This window comes from Triplophysa rosa, linkage group LG6, assembly GCF_024868665.1.
Source record: "Triplophysa rosa linkage group LG6, Trosa_1v2, whole genome shotgun sequence".
NCBI classification, from domain to species: domain Eukaryota; kingdom Metazoa; phylum Chordata; class Actinopteri; order Cypriniformes; family Nemacheilidae; genus Triplophysa; species Triplophysa rosa.
Genome location: NC_079895.1, coordinates 2510368 through 2525583, shown reverse-complemented (window position 1 = coordinate 2525583; position 15216 = coordinate 2510368). Strand labels below are relative to the sequence as shown.

Genomic DNA, 15216 nt, shown 5'->3' with positions numbered 1-15216 from the left:
ACATTTTATTCATGTACATAAGTCTTGCATGATCGTTTTAAATAGGTCTCTGATGCTGTAAGCTGATGTTGTGTGACCTCTAGCCTTTGCAGCTGGTTCTGTTCTGTGTTCTGGCACAGATACTCCATCACAGAGGGTTCAGTTTCTTCTGGGAACTGAAGATGATGACGAAGAACACATGCCACACGACCTCTTCACTGAGCTGGATGAAATCTGTCTCCGTGAGGGAGAAGATGCTGAGTGGAGAGAAACAGCCAGGTAGCCCAAGTGATCTCACAGCCAATCGGTGTTGACATCATAAAGTCACGTGACGTTAAGGGTCATGTGATTGGCTCAAAACATCCAGCAGCAGAACTATTAGGCTTGTTGGAGTTGACCCATACTAGACTGGCGAGATCAGCCAGTTGCAGGCGGCGGAGGAAATATATATATTTTTTATTTATATATAAATGAGTTAAGGAACTGACATTATTTTGTAATGTGTCAGTGTTATAGGTATACAATATTGGCCAAAAGTGAAAAATAAAAGTCCAAAAAAATGTCCAAATATAGAAAAATAATAATATTGTTTGCCTTATTTTTTGTGAGCTTTTAGTTTTGATTATTTTTCTATGTCAAATTTAAACCAATATTACCTCACACACTGTAGTTTGCCAAATAAATACCCATTTTAGTTTTATCGTTTCCCAATAAACCTCATGTTTGAAAGGTTTATTCAAACCTGATGGCTCATTAAAAGCAAAGATTGTACAAATATGTCCTCCAGACATCGCTTTTGAAAGCATGAGTAGTGTTTAATACATTACATCTGTTGAGCGGCATTATTCCAAGAGAGCTATTTACATTTACATTACATTTGTGCATTTGGCAGACGCTTTTTAAGCCTTATAGCTATAGTTGGATTACATGAACAACCATTGTTTGCGTTTGTACAAGGCTAAATAAATCTCTTATAATGATAACAGTTGCTACATTGTCATATGGCATCACGTTTTTAATTGCACATGCACAGTTTTTTATTTACATTTATTAACCAATGATGCTTTCATCTGTGGCGCTTGATAACAGCAGTATTTTGCAACAGCATTTTTTCTCAGCATCTCTGTCTGCAGGTCTCTGTTTCTTTAACTCTGTCCGTGTCTCGTTGTGCAGGTGGCTGAAGTTTGAAGAGGACGTGGAGGACGGGGGAGAGAGGTGGAGTAAACCCTACGTTGCCACTCTCTCTCTTCACAGTCTCTTTGAGCTCCGCAGCTGCATTATTAACGGAACCGTTATGCTCGATATGAGAGCCAGTTCTCTAGAGGAGATCGCCGGTAAAAACAACCTTCATGTCTACATAGAGAACTCCCTTCTAAGACAGCACCTTGGGTCAAAACCTCATGTGTGATTGATTTTGTTGGTTTTGCCTGCTATGTTGGATTATTTGTTTGCGCTGAGCTTGTTGCAGTGCCTTTGGCTAAAAGAAAGTGTTTTAGAAGGCCGCATCATTTTTTGTTTGCCGTATCTAATCGCATGAGATGCCTTTGTCAAATTATCAGGTTGTAATATGCTGTGGATGTGTCAGAAGAGATTGCTGACACATCGCTTAGATTGATCAACATCACCATCAATGTTTCTGACAATGTGGAGAACCGGAAAAGACTCAAATAAGGCAGAGATTAATTTGTTTGCCCAACAGTGATTCTAGCCATTTAATAATGCACATTAGCTCCATTAGCTAGCCATCATGACCCAGACTGATTTTGTGTTAAGAATTCATCATTTTATTGATTCTTTTTGTAAAAAATGAATTATTAACACTTCGCCGAAACATATGAGCGGAAAATAACCATACAACAGGAGATTCATTTTACATTTTAGAATTGCTATAAACATGCAGATATTTTGCTAATTATTGCTTAATCATATTTTATGGTAATATTAATTGGACAGTACACCCAAAAATGTAAATTCTGTCATCATTAATTCACCCTTATGTTATTCAAAACATGTAAATGACTTCTGTGTAAGACAAAAAGAAGATATTTTGAGAAATGTCAATGTTGTTTGGCTATCAACGTTCTTCAAAATATCTTCTTTTGTGTTCTGCAGAAGAAAGAAAGTCATTCAGGTTTGGAATAACTTGAGGGTGTGTAAATGATGAAAGAATTTTCATTCTTAGGTGAACTTTTAACAACAAGATGAAATTCGTTTTAAAATCATAAAATCTCACAATCGTCATAAAATATTGCACAAAAGGATTTATCCACTGTTTTTATCTGTTATGTTGTGTGTTGTATGTTTCAGACATGGTGTTGGATCAACAGGAGGTGGTTGGGCATCTAGAAGATGATGTTCGGAAGAAGATCAAAGACGCTCTTTTGAAGCAACATCACCATCAGAACCAGAAGAAACTAGCCAACCGCATTCCTATCGTCCGCTCGTTCGCTGACATCGGCAAGAGGCAATCTGAGACCAACTGCGTGGACAAAAACGGTATTTATTTTCCATTGCACAGTGAATGTGGGACTTTTGTAGATGACCTGTAAATAATATGTTGCAAGTGGGGACTTTTCAGACAAAGGTAGTGAATAATTGTGAAGATATTTTAGCCATCACAAGGCAAAGGCAGTCAATGTAGATTGAAGATGAATACAGAACAGAAGAACTAGTTGTTAATGCAGAGACACTGACAGCGTGTACTGTGTTAATAAATCATAAATTGCGACGACTCTGACTCTCTGTGTACTGTAGTGGCTCTCATCAGTCATGCTGTCTGGTGTTAAAACACATGAGAGAGAGAGAGAATACTTAACCATCATTTCATGGTTGTTTACTTACTAAAAGGATGTTAATAAGTGTCTGGTCTCAAATTTAATTTAATATCAAACAGGTAATATCACACAACCACATGAAGTCAAATCATTGCTATGAATTGAAGTCTTTTTTACAAACTTTTTATATTTTATTTTAGAAATGTTATCTTTGTCTTTTATCTTAACATTTTTTTGTGAATCTGGCTCCTGGAGTTACTCTTTCTGTACACACAAGGAACAAAAATGTACAAGATTCACTCCACATTTATTGTCATTTTGCTTGTGACTTCCACTGTCAATAAAATCGTCTTTAATTAAAATGAATCCCATTTGTGACCCTGGACCACAAAAGCAGTCATAAAAAGCACGGCTATATTAGAAGAGTTTGGTTCCAAAATGAGGACTCCGTTTTCAAGTTTTTCAAAAATCATGTTTTTTTATTGTGCATTCCAATTAATATCAATCAAACTGCAGTTGGTTTGTTTTGATTTAAGCCATAATAACTACAAAAATACAGCTGACTAACACAACAAAACACAATAAAAACATGATAACATAATAAAAAACATGATTTTTGAAATGTACAGTATATCTCATTTTGGAACCAAACTCTTCATTTGTAGCAGTAGCCAACTTTACATTGTAAAATTATAATTTTTCTTTTATGCCAAAAATTATTAGCATATTAAGTAAAGATCATGTTCCATGAAGATATTTTGTACCGTAAATATATCAAATCTTGATTTTTGTGAGTGGATGCAGCAAAATCGCCAACAAAAATGGCCAGAAACCCGCCTACAAACATTGCTCGCTGCTGCCCACCCTTTGGGAATTACCCACTCAAGTTTGGTATCTATGTAAAGCTTTCAGGTTCATCTGCCCTCGATGTCATTACACCGGTAAGCCAACAGAGAGCGATAAAACAAACCTGTTTCTTCTAAGAAACGGCCTGCAAGAGCGCCTCTGCTGGACAACTTTACAAGAGATTTTCTCAATATTTTGATGTTTTTTGCTCCCTCAGATTCCAGATTTACAAATAGTTGTATCTCGGCCAAATATTAACCATACATTAATGGAAAGCTTGGAATTGGCTTTCAGATGTTGTATAAATCTCAATTTCCAAAAATTGACCCGTATGACTGGTTTTGTGGTCCAGGGTCACATTTAACATTTCTTTTGACAGTCTCTTGCTGCATTCTGTGGAGCACAGATTCATTCAATGTCAGAGTTTGTGTCAGTGTTCTGTGTCAGAGTTTGTTTGTCTCTGCTGTCTTGTGTCATTTTCAAATAAATGTGTGTATGTGTCTGACAGGCGCTTCGTCTAATCTCTTTAAGTCTCCTCTGTGGCGATCAGTTCATTCTGATGGGGGTGACTGGCAGGTCTCATCCTGCTCTCCATGTTGGCTCCTCTGCTGCTCTTCTAGTGTCTCCATCACCTCACCTCTTCCCCCCTCATCCACATCCACTCACCTGACCCAGAACCTAAACTCCACAGGCGTCACCTTCTGCCTGGAAACAGACGACGGCTCGGATCCAGGCAACTTTTAACTTGAGAGACTTTCTGCTGTAGTTCTTCCTAAAACATAACCTGTGAAGGTGTTTATCTTGAGGAATAGGTTGCACGTGGCAAACACTGAATGTTAAAAAGCGGTGGAATGTAAATACACTTTTTGGCAGAAAAGTGAGTAGAGCTTCGAGATCTTAAAAACAAATAGCTCTGTCTCTACACCAGACGTGTATTGCTCTGCATTTTAAAGCTGTTTCCACTGGAAAATTTGAGATATAAATGCATTGTTTTTTAAATGTACTTTTTATGGGTTTTTTTATAGTTGTGCACAATGTTACCATTGCTACAAATGCATGTGTGCGTGGTTTGAAACCAAAGATGATTCAAATGAAAAAGAAAGCCAGAAACAGTTTTAATGCTGAACTTCAATAAAATCCGACCTAACCAGCTTCTCCGTTAGCCATGGATTTACTATAGTAAAAGTGTTTTTGGCACTTTCATTTACCATTTGTTTTACCATAATTTTGCAACAAATGCCATGGAAACAGGTTAATTGCATTCAATGTAAACAGTGCAACAAATATTATTCAGTTAAACTCAGTCCATCATCCTGGCTGAATGTATTTATTGGCATGTACCTCTTAAAAATGGTACTAAATGTCTATTATGTTAAAGTTTGTATGCTGTGTGTCTCAGTAGTTAAAAAGTGTTATTTTGCAGATATATATTTAATATGAGAGGAAGGTGAAGGCTAAGCAGAAATGTATCACCTTTATACAGGGCTTATGTTTAGGAAGTTTGCCAGCTTCCCACACGCTCACGCAAGACCACCAGACCCCTTCGCTCAGAACATCATTAATGCATTAATTCACCCAGCGTGCCGAGCCAAAGCCACATTAAAACAGCAGCGATAATGACTAATAAACACAACCTGTCTGTGACTGAGGGGTTTGGTGACGCTGCATCATGCATAGAGACGTTCAGTTTGCTTTTAGAGTAGAGCGCAATCTTTGATTTTCTGCTGATTATTTCTACTTTTAAAGATGTTTCAATCAGTCGTGTTGGTTGAAAGATGTCTGGAATCATAACAGACCCCCTTTGCAATCACCTCTCATACCGTCCATATTCTTCCATCATTCAAGACTCGTGAGACTCCACATTAAATCTTGAGATACAGCCAATGCGAAGTACTTGAGGGCAGAGCACCACCTGACCCCTTCATGCAATTTACATGAATGCATTTGGGTCATTTGACTCTCATACAAAGCAACTCAAAGCAATTCACCCAAAAATAAAAATCATTAACTCACCCTCGAGTTGTATCAATTTCTTTGGATATTTGGAAGAATGCTTGTAACCAAACAGTTCTTGGCCAACATTGACTACCATAGAAGGAAAAATGGCAACAGTTGTCAAAAGTGCTCCAGTTTGCTTTCCTACATTCTTCAAAATATCTTCTTTTGTGTTCAACAGAACAAAGACATTTATAAAGCTATTTTCCTACTGTGGTTGTCAATGGTGGCCAAGAACTGTTTGGTTACAAGCATTCTTCCAAAGATCGTTCTCTGAGCTCATCAGAACAAAGAAATTCATACAGATTTGGAACAACTCGAGGGGGAGTAAATGATGACAGAATTTTCATTTTTGGGTGAACTGTTTCTTTAAGTAAACAACTTTACCTTTGATAGATGCTCTAGCATTGGTTGTATTGATGGTAAGATTGTGCTCTCAGGGTTTCTGGAAAAAGTGCTATCTTCTGAGTTTTTACCCGAGCTGTATCATGTCTCTGTTTCTCCAGGGCAGATGATTTCCCCCCAGTCTCAACCCATCACCACAGAAGGCAAAAGTGACGTCAGCCGTGAGAACAGCGCAGTGGACTTCAGTAAGGTAATAGTGCAGAAGAATTTGTGAAGCAATCATCAACAATAATACAGAGGCCAAAATGATTTTCAACTCAAGATTGTTTTGTCATTTACTCACTTTCATGTGAATATTAATTCCCTGGTGAACATGAACGGTGATGTTCGGCAGAATGATTTACTTTTTCCAGTGGTTTATACTGTCGACAAAACAAGTATTAAAGCAATTTCTATCACTGCTGTACATGATAGCATTGTGTTCTGAATAAACTGAAATTGTTATTCGGTTCACTTTTATCATAATTGAATGGTGCTTTTTGGAGCACGGCATTATAATTCACTGTCGGCTGTCCCTGTGCTCAGAAATCTACTTTTGTGTTTTCAAAAAAAGGGTGAGGAACCTGAAATATAGAGATGAGGTTTTCGTCCTGGTTGTGCCTTTCAATTGCATGAAAGGTTCAGGACTTACAGTTCTGTAGGTTTATTTTGAACTGCCCCGGCTCTTTGCTCAGGGTGGAGGATTGGGATTTTAAAGTCACATTGTACCTAATGTCAGGTTTACATTGTTTATTGATTACACAAGTGTTACTGGTGTTAAGCGGGTCTTCTGCTCGTGATCTCATCAACGGATGCTGTACTGTCTGTGCTCATATGGGTCATGACAGGAGAGAGATGAAATCACATTATGAAACCTTACATAACATACAGCCTTTTGCATTATGCTGCATACATCATCTCTTTGTTTTTTATTTATTTATTTTACATCTTGACATACTATATGACCTGTATGATGTCTATGGCGACCAGTATAAGGAGACCTCTGTCTGATCTATCTATCTATCTATCTATCTATCTATCTATCTATCTATCTATCTATCTATCTATCTATCTATCTATCTATCTATCTATCTATCTATCTCCATCCATCCATCCATCCATCCATCCATCCATCCATCCATCCATCCATCCATCCATCCATCCATCCATCCATCCATCCATCCATCCATCCATCCAAACCTTCATTCATCCATCCAAACATTCATTCATCAAACATTCAGGTGTGTTGTGAATGATCTTGTGTGATTGTTTCTTTATAGATAGATCTGCACTTCATGAAGAAGATTCCTCCGGGTGCAGAGGCTTCCAATATCTTGGTTGGAGAGCTGGAGTTTCTTGACAGGCCTGTGGTGGCGTTTGTCCGTCTCTCTCCCGCCGTACTTCTGAACGGCCTGGCGGAGGTTCCCATCACTACCAGGTGACTGACTCACTTTCTGCGCTATTAGCTTTTTAACTGGTGGGTCGTGACCCAAAAATGTGTGGCAGGTCTTTTCTGGATGATACTACATGCAAATAATAAGCAACAACTATTCATATACTGTAAGTGTGCATAATATGGATAATAATTATCCATGAAATGGTTAGAAACTACTGAATAAATCACACGTTTGCTATTGTTTATACATTTACATATTGTCGTTTTCCTGAAACCTTTCGCATGATCATAATTTGAAGTATTTCCGACCCTTCTCAGCTCAATCATCCATTTCAATGTTCTTAACACATCTTCATTTTCTTTTGTACAATAAACAATTTGATTGTCATGTGGAATTTAGTAAAGCCATTTTAACGGATTCTCGATGGTAAAACAAAGACATAAGATCAATAAAATCAAATCAATATTGTTGTTATAGGTTTCTGTTCATCTTGCTGGGGCCGCTTGGAAAAGGAGCACAATATCACGAAATTGGCAGATCAATCGCGACGTTAATGACAGATGAGGTAAGAACAGATGCAATCTACGGCTCTAAACAGAGATCGTATTCAGTTTCACTCTGTGGATTTGATCCAGAGGAATGCAAGAAGAGGTGTACTTTCATTTTAGATTAGATGTGCTGCGTTTGTAGTCCTTGTTTCTCCTCTTTACTTAAAGGGATAGTTTATCAAAAAATGTACACAAAAAGAGATGAGCTAACAACTGCAGTCACCATTTTCTTTCAGTGAAGATAAGCAAGACACACTGAAAGTGAAGACTGAGGCTGTGCGAGGACGAGACACTTATAAAGTGTTTATTGCTTTACTGGAGTTGCTGTTAACCTGACTGAAGCTCTCTCGCGCTGACATGAAAACTCCTGAGGTCTTTCACAGCTCAGCAGAATCTCTCTCACTTAGTCTTGAGGTGGCAAGATACAGAACAGCCCTAATAACATGCAAATGACTGTTAATGAGCAAGAAAACCACCCGTGTGCCAGGCTGCTGGTTGATGTTGCTACGGCAACATCTTAAGATATACTCTTCAGGCTGCCGAGGAGTATAAAAATGTGAAAATCCACTTTTTTCAGGCTTACTGTATTTGAAGTGCACTACATTAACACATTTGGCAGGCATTTTTAGGCCTATCTGAAATGACTTGCATGGGAATCGAACCCACAAACTAACACGATGCTCTACCAACTGAGCTACAGAAACACAATTGATAGATTAAATTGTTAAATTAATTATTTACTTGAAATCTCATTTAAATCTCATCTGTGGTGAAGATCATTCACGTGAGATTAAATATGGCACATCATGTCTAAAAGGCCATTTCTGAATGAAACGTAAGCACATATGTTGTACTGGCAGAGAATGTAATCTCTGAATAACTCATTCAAAGCTATTGGGGAATATGTGCCGTTTGGGAATAGTTCATAAATCGCAGAATTACATGAGTAGATCGCAACATGATTTAAAGGGATACTTCACCCAAAACTGAAAATTCTGTCATCATTTACACACCCTCGTGTAATTTCATACCTGTATAAATGACTTTATGATGAACACAGAGAAAGATATTTGGAAGAATTGCAGCAATTTTTAGTTCTGGGGCATGATTGACTAACATAGTAGGAAAAATTTAGTGGTAGTCAAAGGTGCCCCAGAATGGTTTGTTTTCCCAAATTCTTCAAAATATCTCATTATGTGTTCAACAAAACAAATCAAAATACAATATTTTTCCTACTATGGTAGTAAATGATGTACCAGACCTGAAAATTACAAACGTTCTTCCAAATATCTTTCTCTGTTTTCATTGGAACAATTTATACAGGTCTGAAACAGCCTGAGGGTCAGTAAATGATGACAGAATTGTCATTTCTAGGTGAACTATCCCTTTAAATGTTCAGTTCAGCTGTTTCTTTAAAGGGGTCATATGGCGTGAACACGTCTTTGGTGTGTTACAAGTTGCCCATACATGTATTAGACGTGTAAAATTGCACAAATGAAAGTGTCGGAACAAAAGATGCGTTCTATCTAAAAGCGAATGCTCACCCAGACCTGCCTGAAACGCCTCGTGTAACCACACCCCCACAAATCTACGTCAGTTGGTGGTCTGATTTGACTAAGACTGCCCAAATGTATACGCAAGTAAGGTGGGCGTACCTGTCAGTACAATTGAAGAGGAACCTGATGTTCCAAATATGGTCAGAGGCGTTACATTTCCCTCACACGCTTGCAGTATTCGACCAATCACATATGCACTGGTTAACTGGCCAATCATAGCACACCTCGCTTTCCCGAGCCATGAGCTTTGTCAAAAATCTGCGTGTGTCAGAGAGGCGGAGCAAAGAGGAGATACAAACATGCACGGTATGTGGAAAATACAGCGTTTTTGAACCTTAAATCCTGTATACACATTGCATTACATCTAAAACCTTTAATCCTGATCAGTGTTGGGTAAGTTACTCTCAAAAAGTAATTAATTACTAGTTACTAATTACATATTCAATAGTGTAATTAGATTACTGTACAAATTACTCTCTCCAAAAAGTATTTAGTTACTTATTACTAATTACTTTCTATATCCTATCAACCTTGATTAGTTAAGTGATTCAAGGATAGGCATGAAAAGGCTCTTTTAATTCATTCAAATAAATAATATTAAACTACATAAAGTTCTCTTATTAACTGACCAAAGTATTACAAATGTGAGAATAATATATTAAAGCGCAGATTTTAAAGTTAGACTTTGAATTTTGATGTCAATTCCACTATTACACACATATATATTACACAATGTATTTAGTTTAATTACATCAAAAGTAACTAATTAAATTACAGGAAAAAATAAGAGTAATCCCTTACTTTACTTTTTCAAGGGGAAAGTAATTAAATTACAGTAACTAATTACTTAGTAACTAGTTACACCCCACACTGATCCTGATCTACATTATATTTTCTCACATCACATCTCCACGTTTCTTTTTTAACTGTAGTGTTCTTGAAATGTTGTTTTTCAGGTTTTCCATGATGTTGCCTATAAAGCTAAAGACCGCAATGATCTGATCGCTGGAATCGATGAATTTCTTGACCAGGTCACAGTTTTGCCCCCGGGAGAATGGGATCCATCTATCAGGATAGAGCCACCAAAAAACGTCCCGTCTCAGGTCAGCAACACTTGCCTTAAAACATCTATTCACAATACATTAAACCACAATTTGAATTCAACATCTCAAAAAATATTTGAACAACATTTAAAAAAAGAGTATGTTTGTAAAAACGTTCAATTTGTTGTGTAGATAATTCATATTAAAATATTTTCGTTTTTAATAAAATTCTTACCAGTTGTTAACGGGAAAAAACAATGTTTATACATTCAAATGTGTGTTATCTGCTACAGTTACAGTATGTGCACAGTACATACAGCAATCCTTGCATTATAATGTACAAGTGCATCATTTACTGCTCGCAATCTGTCTCTGTCGGGTTAGAAAGATTAAAAACAAGCATTAAACGGAAATAACCGATATAGAAAATATTAAAGAGAGGATTAAATGCAAGACCGCATAATAAAAATCTGAAAGCTGTGGATTGTTTTTCTGTGCTCTTTAGTCATCTAAATTATTGTTATACTGTATAAAACCTTCACTTTTCTTTCTCAAAAGTGGGTACAAAGTTGACTTGAAACAAAACACAGAGTTGCATCCAGGCAGACTTGTGCACCCTCGAAAGCGAAATTTAGTCTGTTGCTGTCAGATCTCCACTGACGTCTGATGCAGGGACAGAAGTGTTATACGCCTCTATATCCTCTCTCTGTTTGGTATGATAGGAGAAAAGGAAGATCCCTGGGGTGCCTAACGGAGAACTGGCAGCGACAGAAGAACATGGTGGTCATGGAGGCCCTGAGCTGCAGCGCACCGGGAGGTCAGTCTGGAGTGTGTGTGTGCGCGCGTGTGCGTGTGTGAACGTGTCATGTGTGGCTTTGTCAGTTCTTGTGAGATCGTTAGGAAAGACAAATCAAAGATGAGATCTCATTAACAGGAGAAATGTTTCTTCTAGACATCAGTGAAATCAATTTGAGAGACTTTTGCGGAGGTTTCTTGCTTTTGAGAATTGTCTGCTGAGAATACAACCCTCACGTTTCAAACCCAAACGCTGGGCCGAAACTGTCCGTATTTGACCCAATGATGTGTTTGAGATTAAATAGATGGAAGTTGTGGTCCGATTAGACAAAAGTCTGCATTAAAAGTCCTCAACATTGCTCATCATTGAACACACTACTTTCAGAGCTCTGTATTCTGTATGTCAACAACAAACTAATTTTGTTTCTCCCAATGATATTTAGAAGTAACACCTGGGCAATAAAATATTCCTCCGGGGAGCCGAATGATGTTAAAGGTCATATGACTCTTCTTCATTTAAAACTAATGACAAATTATACAGCAGAATATTGACGGTTTCATTCTGTGAAAGGAAGTGCCGTGCCACAGAGGACCAGGTTTTCAACTCTCCAGTGAACTGGACAGACGCCATGTTTGACATTTGGTCACACTCTTCCCGTTGAGTGACAGTTTTCACAACTTTGACTGACTTTCTCTCTTCTCACAACAATAATCCCTTCTGTTCTCAGATGGCTCTTTTGTCCCAAATGGTTTTCAGCGATCATGTCTGATCAGCCCTTATTCATATTTCTGTCCTAATCGTACATTCATCTCGTGTCGCGGTTTCATCTTTCTATATTTTTAGGTTTGGATGTGAGCTTTAGGTTTTTAAAATTTTTACAAACATGAGGAAGAACAGAATGTTTTTTTCAAGCTTATTTCCCTTCCTCAAAAATGTACTTAAATCACATATACACGTATACAGCATGTTGAGTATAATGCTTAAAAAAACCGCTAATTTGAAATGATCATTCATTCAGTTTTACTTCACATCTCTAAAGTTACCAGCTAACTGGCAAGTGACTCATTTACCAAATTTGTTTCATTTACCAAAGCCAATTTTTACTTGCATTTGAGGCTTGGCGAGTGTTTTTATACTTTGCTTAAAGTCTCTGTATGAATGTAAATCACCACATTTACTGTAAGGCAGTTTTCCGCCTCATTCAGAAGCTCAAAGGGCAATAGCAATAATAGTCTCTGTTTTGTTTTTTTCTGTCAGGGTGTTTGGTGGATTGTTTCTGGATGTGAAGAGAAAGTCTTCGCATTTCTTATCTGATTTCACCGATGCGTTCAGTCTTCAGTGTTTGGCCTCTTTTCTGTTTCTGTACTGCGCCTGTATGTCCCCTGTTATCACCTTCGGAGGACTGCTGGGAGAAGCCACGGAGGGACGCATAGTAAGACATGCACATGTTCGAACATCCACACAGAAACACTGTATATATTTAAAGAGATAGTGTCATTGTTTATTCATTCTCACGTCAATTAAACCTGAATGTGACTTTTTCTTCTGTGGAACACAAAAGAAGATATGTTGAGAAATGTCTCAGTGGTTTAGTGTCAATATTGCACAATGGAAGTCAATGGGGTTCAATGTTGTTTGATTCTTCAAAATGTGTCTTCTGATTTATTCAGACAAAGATGAGACTTCAGTCATGGCTCACCCACATGTCCTTCCGTATTTATACTGTATGATGTCATATTTTACTTGAATGGGAAAGCACTATAAATATGGTCTTATGAGGTCTTGAAAAATTAATTTCCGTTACAGCTTATACACAATGATCAGAAAAATGGCTACATTCTCCGTTGGCACTTGAATTTAGCACGTTGGGAAACACAATTGTCGCGATCACACCAACAAACGCCAACAATTATATGCACAATACATGCACTATAACAGACATCGAGCACACAGTATACTCTATTAAACATGCTGAGGGGTGTTCATTTTGTAAATGTTTTCAGTTCTGATCATTTAAATGAACAATATAATAACACACGTTCAACAGGGATGAAAACAAATATGAACTAGCCTTTAGATGCACATGTTGGTCTGCATCTTATCTTATCTGATGATTTTGATTATTATAGTGATTTCTGTGTGATATACTGTATTTCCAGAGTGCCATCGAGTCTCTGTTTGGAGCCTCTATGACTGGGATTGCTTACTCGCTGTTTGCTGGCCAGCCTCTCACTATACTGGGCAGCACTGGACCTGTCCTGGTGTTTGAGAAGATACTCTTCAAATTCTGCAAGTATGTCAAATATCATCCCGTGTTATATTTCTTAGTGCACACATGACTGCTATGACCGATTTCACACTTGAAGGATTGTTTGCACTGATATCTGTGTTTGACTATGAAGGAGTATACAAAGACCTTTCTACAAAGACCTTCATTTTATTGGTATGTGGTATGGCATGTCATCTCAAACACCTTAGCAACCAGCAATAAAACAGATTACCCACAAAACTAGCAGGTAATGCCCTAGCAACCACCTAGAACCTACAACACCATAGCAACCACATACCAAGGCCCTAACAACCAGACAGAACAACTTAGCAACTATAGCATCCCCATATCGAGCCCTAGCAACCACCCAGAACAACCTAGGAACTCGCTGGCAATGCCCTAGTAACCACCCACAACGTAGAATACCATAGCAACCACAGACTAAGACCCGATGAACCAGCCAGAATAACCTAGCAGCTCGCTGGAAATGCCCTAGCAACCACCCAGAACCTAGAATACCATAGCAACCACAGACTAAGACCTGCTTAACCAGCCAGAATAACCTACCAGCTCACTGGCAATGCCCTAGTAACCACCCACAACGTAGAATACCATAGCAACCACAGACTAAGACCCGATGAACCAGCCAGAATAACCTAGCAGGTCGCTGGAAATGCCCTAGCAACCACCCAGAACCTAGAATACCAAAGCAACCAAAGACTTAGAACCACATAGAATCGAGAATACCGTAACAACCGTGTACCAAGGCCCTAGCAACTTGCTGGCAATGTCATAGCAACCGCCGTAAACTTAAAATACCATAGAAACAACATACCAAGGCCATATAAACCACCTAGAGACTAGAATACCGCAGCAAATTACATACTAAGGCCTTAGCAACCGGCCAGAACAAACTAGCAACCAGCTGACAATGCCCTAGTAAGTGGCTACATAGGGCTCTACATAGCCTTCAGCTCACGGGCTCTGTGTTTGCAGGGAATATGGGCTGTCGTACCTGTCCCTCAGGGCATGTATCGGGCTGTGGACGGCCTTCCTCTGTCTGCTGCTGGTGGCCACTGACGCCAGTTCCCTGGTGTGCTACATAACCCGCTTTACAGAGGAGGCCTTCGCCTCGCTTATCTGCATCATCTTCATATATGAGGCCTTGGAGAAGCTCATACATCTCGGAGAGACATACCCCATCAACATGAACAACAATCTGGAGAAACTGACCTCATACAGGTGAGTTAAATAGACTTTAATATGGACCGTTGTGTTATTTTTCTGTATTTGTGATGATTGTGTTCCTACAGATGTTCCTGTATTGAGCCTGAAAGCCCCAGTAATGCCACTCTCCAGTACTGGGAGAAAAATAACATTTCCGCTTCTGAGATCTACTGGGAGGCTTTGGAGGTTCAGGTCAGTCGTGAGGCCAGAGGAGTGTGATGGACGTACATTACATAACATTTATACAGTACAGTACATAATGTTATACATTCCATTATACAACAGTGCTTTTAAGATCCTTTTTCATCAGCATGTGCATTCCCTTGGAATTAAACCCAGTGGTGTAGGGGGATTATATAGTATTTAATCTTTATCTTGGAATATTTGCATCGCCTTCCTTGC

The 15216-nt window shown here is 38.5% G+C and overlaps 1 protein-coding gene across 3 annotated transcripts in view; it reads left to right on the top strand.

Moving 5' to 3' along the window:
• The window catches only part of slc4a10b (solute carrier family 4 member 10b), a 42788-nt gene that overhangs the window by 17487 nt on the left and 10085 nt on the right, over positions 1-15216 (top strand). For 2 of the 3 annotated variants that reach the window (XM_057335448.1, XM_057335450.1), the window contains exons 5-16: positions 93-258; positions 1153-1313; positions 2287-2475; positions 6101-6189; positions 7259-7416; positions 7853-7940; positions 10436-10582; positions 11245-11339; positions 12576-12750; positions 13478-13611; positions 14584-14829; positions 14901-15006. In XM_057335448.1, the coding sequence (XP_057191431.1) occupies positions 93-258; positions 1153-1313; positions 2287-2475; positions 6101-6189; positions 7259-7416; positions 7853-7940; positions 10436-10582; positions 11245-11339; positions 12576-12750; positions 13478-13611; positions 14584-14829; positions 14901-15006 (1754 nt within the window). The remainder of the gene's footprint in view (positions 1-92; positions 259-1152; positions 1314-2286; positions 2476-6100; positions 6190-7258; positions 7417-7852; positions 7941-10435; positions 10583-11244; positions 11340-12575; positions 12751-13477; positions 13612-14583; positions 14830-14900; positions 15007-15216) is intronic. The other variant, XM_057335449.1, reaches the window with a different exon arrangement.